We start from the raw sequence: 13,282 nt of genomic DNA, 5'->3' as shown, positions 1-13,282 counted from the left end.
TAACTTAAAGATAGATATGACTGCCAAATCATAAACTATCTATAAGAGATCACAGGGCAAACAAAAAGATAAAGAAAACAAAATCACCGGTAAGATGCTAATGGTACGTTAAATTCACTTCCAGGTGAAGCCGTTCCCAATAACGTGTCTCCTCCATAAACAGAAAGTGGTATTGAAAAATGATTTCTAATCTGGGAAAGAAAAAATAACATTTAGTATCATTAATCTAAGACTCTAAAGACATAAGTATTCCATCTAAATATCCCAAAAAAGGAATTATCAGGCAATATTTATTTTCCTCATATAAATTAGAGAAACAATTCAAACATGCAAATATCCATGCTAAAAAATAAAAAGGAAAGTTTCTATAGTTTTAGAGAAAAGGAATTTCAAAAACAAAACTTTTAAAAATCCTAGAAAAAAATAAGATAACATCTTCTTGACAGTGATACAGGAATAACTTTTTCCTTTAGACAAACACAGTAGAAAAAATTAATAAGAAAAATATGACATCAAAGTTTTAGATGCCTATATGAGAAAAGTGCAAAAAAGCCACTGTCTGGCAAATGTCTACTTTTTTACATCACTGTTGTACACTACTCATTGAATAAAAAACTATGTAAAGAGTATCTCATCCAATGAGTTGCATACAATAGTGATGTAAATGATTATTTTGATTAATACACATTATCAGATAAAATTCTATTTGTATTTGTCTTTGGGACAGATAAAGACACATTCGTTAGTAACACTATTTTCTTATATTATTTCTATATCTTACAAAAGTCTATTTTGAAAATCATATCAAAATATAAAATATGCTGAATGCAAATTAAGAACTGATAAATACATAAACAATTAACTACATTATATTTTATTTCTAGATAAGCTGTTTACTTATTTGAAAGAAGAGAAATATATTTTCATTTCTATGAAAGTACATATAAAAAATTAAACATTAATATTTTACTGTTTAATAAAATTAAAAAGTAATCAACAATAATAAGAGCAGCCTAACAGTCATCTTTTAACACAGTTCATTGTAAGTGAAATGCTTCCCTGATGGCTCAGATGGTAGAGAGTCTGCCTGCAATGCAGGAAACACTGATTCAATCCCTGGGTCAGGAAGATTCCCTGGAGGAGGAAATGGCAACCCACTCCAGTATTCTTGCCTGGGATATCCCATGAACAGAGGAGCCTCGTGGGCTACAGTCCATGAGGTTGCAGAGTCAGACATGAGTGAGCAACTTAACATCAAACTGGCGATGTTACCAGAGATATGAAACGTGATGTTGAGTAAATTTCATGCCTAACATCTTCAAACTGCACATATATATCAAAATTAAAATGCTTATATATCGGGGCTTCCCTGGTGGCTCAGACAGTAAAGAATCTGCTTGCAATGCAGGAGACCCAGGTTCGATCCCCAGGTCAGGAAGATCCCCTCAAGGAGGAAATGGCAACCCACTCCAGTATCTTTGCCTGGAGAATCCCATGGACACAGCAGCCCACTGGATTACAGTCCATGGGGTCACAAAGAGTCAGACATGACTGAGCGACATACTAACATTATGTATTATTGTAAGTCAAACATAAGAGAAAGAATCTCTGTTTTCAGCCCTGATGGAACAATATAGGCCAGATATAACCTCCCAATATACTAGTAAACAAACAAAACACAGGGGGTTAAAAAATACACAGGAAGTAATCATTTTTAAACAGTGGACAAAGAGCACAGGAAAGAAAGACCCGGGATTGGGGAAGGGAGGAAGGAAGAAAAAGAAGGAAAGGAAGAGAAAAATCCTAAGATAAACCCTAAGACTATCTCCCCATTCTGTCACCCCATCTTACTGTCTTTACTAGGTGGTAAGAATTCTAGATTACTGTGCAGAGATGAAATCAAACAGAGCCCAGTCTGAGTTGAAGAGAGAGATATAAGAATGTGGGAAAGCCAATAAGGCTTAATCTAACAGCACATTATATGTGAGAGGAGATAGCTGCATGGAGAGGTAAGAGCTGTAGAGAAGGAACTCCTGAGACTTTAAAAGTTCAGCAGTATCTGGCATATGCCCATGAGTATGCTAAGTAAGGCTCAGAAAAGATCCACTTGAAAGGGGGAGGCAGAACAATCTCTGCTGTTCATGCATAATTCCTTTTCTCACCAACCAAACTGGTAAAATCTTGTTTAGTACAAAGGGTACTGGTTCTATCCTTCATCAGAATGGCAAAATTAGCCCTAAACTACAAACTGCTTGAGCCTCGCCTAAAACGTTTTTAAACAAGCATTAGGAGGATCACTTTCCAACTCACATAACTGTATTGAAGAATCAAGCTCAAGAATACGTAAAGGAATACAAAGACATCTAAAGAACCTGACAAAGTAAAATTCACAATTTTAGGCATCCAGTAAAAAAAACTATTAGACACACAAAAATTTAAAAATAACCCATAAAAATAGAAATTAATAAAATGAAACAAATCAGAAATGATACTCATGATCAAATTAGTAGACAAGAATATTAAAACACTTATATAACTATACTTGATATATTCAAAAGTTAGGGGAAAGATTGAAGATATGGAAATTGTAAATAAAAATGCAAATTAAACTTCTAGACATAAAAATACGCCAAATTCAGACTTAAATTGAAGAAAGTAGGGAAAACCACTAGACCATTCAGGTATGACCTAAATCAAATCCCTTATGATTATACAGTCGAAGTGAGAAATAGATTTAAGGGCCTAGATCTGATAGATAGAGTGCCTGATGAACTATGGAATGAGGTTCGTGACACTGTACAGGAGACAGGGATCAAGACCATCCCCATGGAAAAGAAATGCGAAAAAGCAAAATGGCTGTCTGGGGAGGCCTTACAAATTGCTGTGAAAAGAAGAGAGGCGAAAAGCAAAGGAGAAAAGGAAACATATACCCATCTGAATGCAGAGTTCCAAAGAACAGCAAGAAGAGATAAGAAAGCCTTCTTCCAAAAAAAAAAAAAAAGAAAGCCTTCTTTCACGATCAATGCAAAGAAATAGAGGAAAAGAACAGAATGGGAAAGACTAGAGATCTTTTCAAGAAAATTAGAGATACCAAGGGAACATTTCATGCAAAGATGAGCTCGATAAAGGACAGAAATGGTATGGACCTAACAGAAGCAGAAGATATTAAGAAGAGGTGGCAAGAATACACGGAAGAACTGTACAAAAAAGATCTTCATGACCCAGATAACCATACATCTATTTCTGCTTTATTGACTATGCCAAAGCCTTTGACTGTGTGGATCACAATCAACTGTGGAAAATTCTGAAAGAGATGGGAATACCAGACCACCTGACCTGCCTCTTGAGAAATCTGTGTGCAGGTCAGGAAGCAACAGTTAGAACTGGACATGGAACAACAGACTGGTTCCAAATAGGAAAAGGAGTACGTCAAGGCTGTATATTGTCACCCTGCTTATTTAACTTATATGTAGAGTACATCATGAGAAACACTGGACTGGAAGAAACACAAGCTGGAATTAAGATTATCAGGAGAAATCTCAATAACCTCAGATATGCAGATGACACCACCCTTATGGCAGAAAGTGAAGAGGAACTCAAAAGCCTCTTGATGAAAGTGAAAGAGGAGAGCGAAAAAGTTGGCTTAAAGCTCAACATTCAGAAAACGAAGATCATGGCATCTGGTCCCACCACTTCATGGGAAATAGATGGGGAAACAGTGGAAACAGTGTCAGACTTTATTTTTTGGGGCTCCAAAATCAGTGCAGATGGTGACTGCAGCCATGAAATTAAAAGACGCTTACTCCTTAGAAGAAAAGTTATGACCAACTTAGATAGTATATTCAAAAGCAGAGACATTACTTTGCCAACTAAGGTCCATCTAGTCAAGGCTATGGTTTTTCCTGTGGTCATGTATGGATGTGAGAGTTGGACTGTGAAGAAGGCTGAGCGCCAAAGAATTGATGCTTTTGAACTATGGTGTTGGAGAAGACTCTTGAGAGTCCCTTGGACTGCAAGGAGATCCAACCAGTCCATTCTGAAGGAGATGAGCCCTGGGATTTCTTTGGAAGGAATGATGCTAAAGCTGAAACTCCAATACTTTGGCCACCTCATGCGAAGAGTTGACTCATTGGAAAGACTCAGATGGTGGGAGGGATTGGGGTTAAGAGGAGAAGGGGACGACCGAGGATGAGATGGCTGGATGGCATCACGGACTCGATGGATGTGAGTCTGAGTGAACTCCAGGAGATGGTGATAGACAGGGAGGCTTGGCGTGCTGCGATTCATGGGGTCGCAGAGAGTCGGACACGACTGAGCAACTGAACTTAACTGACTGAAGACAAATGAAACACTGAAAAGAAATGTAAACTTAAAGACTTAACAATAGAAACTTAACATCTGAACAGAAACATGGGGGTGGGGGAAAAGCTGAAAGAAAAAGTGAACAGAGCATTAGAGAGCATAAGTTTAAACACTCTAATATCAGTATAAACCTACTGTGGACCCTGAAGAAGAGAAGGGGAAGACAGAAATAAAGTTTTTGAATACAATGACAAATTTTTTTTTTCGAAAGTTGATGAAAACTATAAATGCATAAATTCAAGTACAAAAAAAATGAAATTAACTCGACTAAGATTCATCACCACCAAATTGCTTCAAACCAGTAATAGGGGAAAAAAATGTTACAATTATATAAAATTACACATTTCATACAGGAACAGAGAGCACACTCTGGTCAGAAACAACTGAATACACTCGACAGTGGAATGACATTCTATGGAAAAAATAACTGTCAATCTAAATTACCACAACCAGTGAAAATAACGTAAAACATAAAAGTCTTCGAAGTCAAAGCAAAAATACTTCATTGACAAATTTCATGGAACAACACATAATCACTAGAAGAGCTCACTCAAAAAGTGACAGATAATATCAATAGCCCTTAAAGTGAAATTGAGGTTTAAAAACTTAACGTAAGAAAAACGCTACCAGAAAACTCTAAACCAATACACCTCAAGAATATAAAAATTTATCAAACAGTACTTCATGAAGGTCAATACTTCATGAGCAAATGAGATTTATCCTGGGAATGCAGGGTTGATTTAACCTTTATGGTCAATCACTATCTAATATAGTAATTAAAAAATAATCAGTGGTAATTGTATTAACAAATTTTTTAAAAAGATCCTTTTAGTAATAACATGGAAATTTACAATACCATATGTAAAATAGATAGCCAGTGGGAATTTGCTGTATGACTCACAGGGAACTCAAACAGGGGCTCTGTGACACTCTAGAAGGGTGGGGTGGGATGGGAGATGGGAGGGAGGTTTGGGAGGGAGGGGACATGGGTGTACCTATGGTTGATTCTTGTTGATGTATGACAGAAAACCACAAAATTCTGTAAAGCAATTATCCTTCAATTAAAAAAAATAAATAATGTACCAAAAATTTTTTTTAAAAACTCCTCTCAGTAAAGACAGAAAATCATTTGACAAAATCCAACATTCATTTTTGATAAAAACTCTCAGTAAACTAGGATCATGAACAAAAAAAGCTACAGCTCAAAACACATTCAACGGTGAAAGACCAAATACTTTTCCACTAAGACTGGGAATAAGACAAAAACATCCACTTTCCTAATTTCTATTCAAATTGTATTGGAGATTGTACCTAATACAATAAACTAAACAAAATAAAATAAGACAATAAACACCAAGATTGGAAAGGAAGATGGAAAAAATGTTTTTATCTGCAGGCATCGCAACTATCTATACATCTAGAAAAAAGCTACTAGAAAAAAATTATCCAGTAAGGCTGCATTATACTAGTTAATACAAAAACCAAATGTACTTATACTAGCAAGAACAAAAGTCAAAAATTAATATTAAAATGCTAATTTCATAAAAGTTTCTAAATAAAAACTGAAAACTCAAGTCTAAAATTTAAATGGAAATGGAAAGGACTTAGGCTAACCAAAACAACTTTGAAAAAGAACAAAGTGGGATAACTTGTACTACCTGATTTCAAGACTGAGGATAAAGTAGTAATCAAGACAGAATGGTATTGACATAAATAGATCAATGAAGCAGATTAGAAACCTTACACAAAAAGATAATGGTCAATTTATTTTTGACAAAAGTATCAAGGTAATTTAATGGAAAAACAATAATCTTGGTCAGAACGAATAGCCAAGTGAAAAAAAAGAACTTCAACACTTACATCATATCATATACAAAAATTCATTAAAAACAGTATGTGGTATATACATAGAACAGATTACTACTCAACAACACGTGACTATGTGCAACATGAAAACTGATACGTACAAAATTTTCCTCACTGACAGAGTGAGGAAAATTCTGTACTTCATTCATTTATATAAAATTTTATATTGTATAACTAATGTACCACAAGTATATGTTAAGCAGATGCATGGGAATGGGGAAAAACGGGATGAGCAAACATTTGGGGTGATGTTTATTACTTGGATTGTGATGACAGTTTTATAAGTGTATTTTTTGTCAAAATTCATCAGCTTTAAATATATGCAGTTTATTGTACATCCATTTTACCTCAGTAAAGGTATACAAAATTCCTGTAATTAAAACAAGAATACATACCACAAAGACCTAAAACAAAATATTGATGCATTTGTTTTCACAAAATTAAAAAAACTTACAAAATATTCCTATAAAAATTATGAGATGTATATTCAACAAAATTCTTCAAATATAACAAACGTTCATATTAGAGTAGTATAATTACTGATAATGATTATTCTTTTTGCTATTAGCTGTATTTCTATTACAATTTGCATACTTTTGGTGGTAGTTTACTTTAGTTTTTTTTTTAATAGCACATAAATATGCAAAATATGACCTCAGAAAAAAGTGAATCATTCCGTACCTGCACTGGAGAGCGAATTGTTACCTTCTTACTTCCTTCTACTGCATCAATTTGACAAACAATTGATCTTTCAACTCCAGACTCTCTGTGTCTTACAGTGTACAGTCGTCGTCCCACTTTTGTTAAAGGGATTTTATCAGCAGTAGAGTGGTTGGCAGGTGCTAAATTAAGTATACATGTTTAAAATTGATCATAAATCATCATATATTAATTTCAGGTAGACATTTTAAGCCAGAAACATCAGATGATTTCTTAAACATTATCACTGAAAACTATACAAAGGGATGTTTTAAGAATCCACAATACATTTCTACATCATTCACTGAAACCCTTCAAAGTATTTTAACAAAAAGTTTTTAATTGAAAAAAACTCATCCAAAAGTTAAACCTAAGACAACAACATAATCTTTTAAAAATAACTGACTGATGAGAGAAGTTGCTAGAAAATACAAGAATACTGATCTTTGGTTTGTTATCACAATAAAACATGCAGTTAACGGCAATTACCAAGTAGCTGCGGTTTTTCAGTTTTTAATTTTTCCAACAGGCTGTGACACTTTGTCATATCTAAGACTTGATTACAATTTTATATAGCCTTACCTAATATATACATATATTGTATTGGGGGTAAATTATCTATTTATAGATTCCTCTCCCCTAGAAAAGAAAGTGGCAACCCACTCCAGTATTCTTGCCTGGAGAATCCTATGGACAGAGGAGACTGGTGGGCTACAGTCAGTCCATGAGATTGCAAAGACTGAGCAACTAACCTGTCTGCCTCCCCTACTATCCCATAAAAATGTTAGTTTAAAAGCAAACAGAGGTACAATTGATGAGAACAATTCACAGACAATGTTGGGAAAACATGTGAAACCTAGCCACTGTTAAGAATCAGTTACTGACTAGGAAAAAGCACTAGCTATCAATTTTAGCACCCCTCCTCCATGCCTAAGTAACTTTTCTAATGTCCCTCTTTCCATAACTACTTAATTGTCAAAATGTCATAAAGTGTTGTGAGTGAGGATTTGGGACTAATTAATATTTAACTTCACGAGTTTTGTTGTTCAGTCGTTTAGTCATGTCCAACTCTTTGTGACTCCATGGACCGCAGCATGCCAGGCTTCTCTGTCCTTTACTATCTCCCGGAGCTTGCTTAAATTCATGTCCATTGAGTCGATAATGCCATACAATCAATCTCATCCTCTCTCGCTCCCTTCTCCTCCCAAGAGAAGAATGAGTACATACTACAATGTACATACATTGAAGAATACAATGAGTACATACTACGATAATTTTACAATGTATTTACTTTTACTTTTTACCTCTCTTCTGAGAAACATAAAGAACAAAGGGAAAAAAAAACTACTTCAATAGGCAGAAGATAAAAACCATTCACAAACCCCAAAATCATTATCTTGTGGCATTGGCTGAATTCAAACCTTATTCTGAATTCATTCAGTTGCAAAACTGTGGGAATTTTACTGAGTTATACTAAAAGTGGTTAAAAAACCACTGATAGTTATTGTCTATAAATACTGATTGAAGATGAGATCTAATAATTTTCTTCTCCAAAGTAGTAAATTATTATGCTCTAAATAAAGCAGTGAAAAAAGCCAGAATTTGAAATATAGCAATACAGTGACAACAGCAACCAATGCCCTGCAAAGGAAATAATAAAATTTGCAACATATTAGGAAGGAAATAAAAAACCTGTGAGATACCAGCAGTAAGTAAAGTGGGATATAAAATATAATTTAAAAGAAAATAAAGCCCCAGGACGGTAATTTATCACTTACTAAGCAGAATGAAGAAGTGTTTGCTGCTTAGGCTGGTCATTGCATTGAAATGATCATTGTCTTTAGTTTGCATATAATCCATACTTAAACTCTCTTCATTTTTTAATACATATGATTTTGCCATAGGTACGTTGAGTACACTAAAAGATTCACTTGGTGAAACAGAAATATTAAGTCCAAGAGAATTTAAAATCATAAAAGGTGCCAGATCCCTTATGAAAGTAGCTGAAGATCCAGTGGCAGCTTCTGTAAATGCCTAGCAAGGAAGAGTCATCATAAATACAAGAAAATGTAGAAAACTAAATGACAAGCAGAATACTAACAGACATATGACAATTAACAAAAACTTATTTTTTATAACCAAAGGGTTAACTCAGACTAGTACCCCAAAATTAAAGTTTCAAGTAACTTTTCTTACCTCAGCTAAATTATTTAACATTATAAGGCCACATTTAGATAATGTAATGTTTAGCTGGTCTTTTGAATAGAAAGTGATGACAGTTTTATATTCTGGTACTCTGTAATTTTCTTCTTCAGTGCCTGACTCAACAATGGCCTTTTTGGCTTTCTTTTTCATCTAAAATAACATATAAATTATAGAAATATGAGAAAAATTTGTTTCTAGCAGCATGGCATAACTCATTTTACAAAGGAAAAACAAACATCAGACAAATTTCAACCACAACATTAGAGAAAGCAATACATTTTATCAGTTCCACTGCCTTAATGGAATTACTGGGACTTCACCCAACTAATGCCACCTGGACAGAGGCAATATTGGAAGAAAAGTTCTTCTCCCCCTTAGTTACACTAAAATGGCAGACATAATTTAGAAGGGGAAAATAAAACCCTAATAAGTAAACGCATGTAGCATCTGAATGAAAATCTGAAGCACATACATCATAGCATGTGGAAATTCAGGGCAAGAAAAGTTAGCCTACTGGTGTTATAAATGCTATATATAAAGAACAGAAACCTAGGGACTTAAAAAGTCCAACAATAGTTGCAGAACAGTGCCACTAGGACCTAGGCTCGTGTGAATCAAACTACCTACCTCAAGATTCCCAAGTCTACTACCTGTAAGTATCCTGACCTAACAACCACCAAAGAAATTCCTTTATCTAAAACGAGCACAATCAGATGTACTGGTCTAATACAAAAAGCTGGAAATACCAAGCTAGTCACTCTCACTTTTCCTTTAACTGGCTTTAAGCCACTGAAAATTTGTCCGTTATTTGACAGAATCATTATTAGGGAGGAGATATGCTAATAATCCTACAATCTCTTGCTTCAGAAGCACAATTTCATCCATCTAAAGGTTCTGATTTATATAATTACATAAATTCACACTATATTTGAAGTAAATAATAATGTATTTTCTTTTATATACACACTCTTCAGATACCAAGGAAAACTTGGGATAGATAACAACCTAAAAGAAAATGCTAGAAATATTTTAAGATGATAGTTTATAAGTGGGGACATTGCAGCCACTATTGCATTCCACCTCTTCAAATTTAAAGGTATTATTACTTTATGGAAGTCCTTTAACTTCAACAGTTTTAGTTCTATCATATATCAAAATGAAGTTTAAAACTATATCTTCTTCCGAAGTTTGCTTTAAGGTTTAAAGCAAAAGTAGATTATTTAAGACGGTGTCTAGTACATAATAAATGTTACACAATATTTATATTAGAAGCCCATGAGGCAACAGTCTTGGGTTTGAAAATTACATTCAGAGGTCAAACAAGGAAGCATGTGGAAAGGTTCATAATGAAATATCTGAACTCTGCTGTGATTAAAATTAAAGTGTGTGTGATGTGGACATCCTCAATATTTGAAAAAAATTCCCAGATATCAAAAATACCTTGATTCCAAGATTCCACGGTCTAAAATCCTCAGTCTGATCAATTTCTAAGGGTTCAAGCAAAGGCTCCCACACACCAAACATTTCATTGTAATAATGTACCTAGAGAGAGAATTTAATTTTTTAAATAAAACATTCTGGTATTTTCTAAAATCATCTTCCGTGTTGTTCCCCACACCATTCCTTTCGGCTGTGCTATTTCTTCTGTATGAAAACCATCGACATGCCATTAGTTTCCTATACATTCTTTCTCAATGATTTCCTCATCTGACTAACTTCATGGTCTACTCTTCACAATTTATTCCAGAAAAAACTCTCTTTTAAGTATCTTTCCTTGATTTTCAGGCTGAGTTTAACAGTGAAAACCGTGTTCATCTATCAAACATTACTGGAATTTTAAAAACATGTTCTGTCTACCTCCACTAATTTTTAGAAAGCCTTTGAAGTGAAGGCAAGTAACATATGATTCAATAAGCATGTATGTATTAGAATTCTCTGAACTTCCTGGACATCTTAGATCAAATTCTCTACAAAATATAGATAATTCTAGCTTGGAAACTTGAAACTTAAGTCTGTCAGTTCTACCTCTATTAGTATATAACTCTCTCATCACAAATATTGTAGTGGCTTATAAATTTTCATACTTATTGACTGAAGTAGAATATGAGATTAGTTTCTACTAAACATAAACTAAATACTTTAAAGCAAAGTATCCCTGGGAAGATTCTATGTAGAAAAATTCTGATGCATAATATATGTTGGCTCAAAGTAAGTACCTTCCACATAACTAAAGGACTCTCACAGAAATGTGAAAGACCTTGGTGGAGTCTCACCAGAGTATGAAGATCTGCATTATATAAATATATAAAGCATATTCTTCTAATTTTTTTAAGTCACTATTTCCAAAGAGAAAAGAAATACTCTATTATTACTTAAAGGAAAAAAGGATACTTAATTTTTAAAATTAAGAATTTTACTTCTACTCAACAATCTATGGTATGGGCCTAAAAGAAGCAATAGGTATTAAGAAGAGGTGGCAAGAATACACAGAACTGTACAAAAAAGATCTTCACGACCCATGTAATCACGATGGTGTGATCACTCAGCTACAGCCAGACATCTTGTAATGCAACATCAAGTGGGCCTCAGGAAGCATCACTACGAACAAAGCTGGTGGAGGTGATAGAATTCCAGTTGAGCTACTTCAAATCTTAAAAGATGATGTTGTGAAAGTGCTGCACTCAATATGCCAGCAAATTTGGAAAACACAGCAGTGGCCACAGGATTGGAAAAGGTCAGTTTTCATTCCAATCCCAAAGAAAGGCAATGACAAAAAATGCTCAAACTACCACACAATTTCACTCATCTCACACGCTGGTAAAATAATGCTCAAAATTCTCCAAGCCAGGCTTCAGCAATATGTGAACCGTGAACTTCCTGATGTTCAAGCTGGTTTTAGAAAAGGCAGAGCAACCAGAGATCAAATTGCCAACTGCCGGAAGCCAGCGTGAGGAATTCCACCCGTGACAAGGTCATGCAGCAGAGATCTGATGAGCGGGCTCGAGTCAGATCTCAGGTTTTCCCCCTGGCATTTCCTGAGCGTGAACCCCCCCAAAAAAGAATCTGCCTGCTTTTCCACTCTTCTGACATTCTCTGGAAAAAGTCAATTCAGGGCTTTAGTCTTCTGCATTGGAAAGAGTGTTTCAATCCAAAAACCCCTCTGATGGCTTTCTAGCCTGCCTGCGGGACTTGTACAGCTGCACATGTGATTGTTTGAGGCCTCCTGACCCCAGGAGGCACAGGAAGCTTAAAACATCCTAGGAATGTAGGGGCTTCCCAGGAGTCAAAATCATTAGAATAGGACTGATTAAAAGTTTCATTTGTTGAGCCAATACTTGCTGCCAAATTTTCATATCCTTTATTTTTAGATATAGTTGGTATATACAAAAACAAGTAGTAGACCTGGTATTAGCAACATTAGATCTTTGAGTTAAGTACCTTCTTTGTCATAACCCACTGTGCCTTTGTTCTATAGAAATGTAACTTTAGTGCTTTAAGGAGATGCAGATTAAAGAAAAACACTTGGGGGAAACCAAATTAACATTCATTAAGGAAAAGAGCCAAAAAGTGTTAACAAGCCTCTTGGCCAGAAGATAATGTAAATCACCTGAGACCTTTTGTATACAAAAAGATATACAGAAAGAGTCTGGGCTGCTAACGCTACATAATTTTGTATTACCCATTGATCTCTATGTATAATCAAAAGTATAAATGGCCTAGAAGGACAATAGAAGTGGAGCCAGTTGCTGGACTGGTTTCCCCCGTGTCTCTCTCTCTTTTTCCTTTTCCTCTTTACTTTAATTTCAGGCTGAATTCCCATCTGGAGCGCAGAGGCTTGCCAAGTCTACTTACTTGCCCTGGCTGTTAAGACCCGCGGGAAAGGGAGCCTAAGGAGAGGCACCCTTAGATATTCAAGCAAGCGCTGGTGGCCCAACGTAGATGGTGCAAGTTCCTTGTCTGGAATTTTATTGGCCTTCCGCGTAATCCAAGTTATTCAGACCTCTTTCTCCACTTAATTTTCCTACTACACTATTGTTTCCTAACCTAATCTTATATTAATAAACAAGTTTTCCTCGCCAAAGCCGTCCACCCTTTGAATTCCCTGGATCCACCGGGGCTGGACCCCCACAGCCAACATCTGCTGGATCAT

General features: G+C 35.2%; 1 protein-coding gene across 3 annotated transcripts in view; it reads right to left on the bottom strand.

Moving 5' to 3' along the window:
* Window positions 1–13,282, bottom strand: part of VPS13A (vacuolar protein sorting 13 homolog A) — a 277,384-nt gene that overhangs the window by 84,389 nt on the left and 179,713 nt on the right. For all 3 annotated transcript variants that reach the window (XM_040257403.1, XM_040257484.1, XM_040257562.1), the window contains exons 42-46: window positions 10,573–10,674; window positions 9,124–9,282; window positions 8,706–8,961; window positions 6,910–7,070; window positions 88–191 (exon numbers count right to left, since the gene is read on the bottom strand). In XM_040257403.1, coding sequence (XP_040113337.1) covers window positions 88–191; window positions 6,910–7,070; window positions 8,706–8,961; window positions 9,124–9,282; window positions 10,573–10,674 — 782 coding nt within the window. The remainder of the gene's footprint in view (window positions 1–87; window positions 192–6,909; window positions 7,071–8,705; window positions 8,962–9,123; window positions 9,283–10,572; window positions 10,675–13,282) is intronic.

Source organism: Oryx dammah, unplaced genomic scaffold (genome assembly GCF_014754425.2).
Source record: "Oryx dammah isolate SB20612 unplaced genomic scaffold, SCBI_Odam_1.1 HiC_scaffold_1, whole genome shotgun sequence".
In the NCBI taxonomy this organism is placed as follows: Eukaryota; Metazoa; Chordata; class Mammalia; order Artiodactyla; family Bovidae; genus Oryx; species Oryx dammah.
Note: the sequence above shows the minus strand (reverse complement) of the source record. Positions and strands in the feature narration are given on the sequence as shown.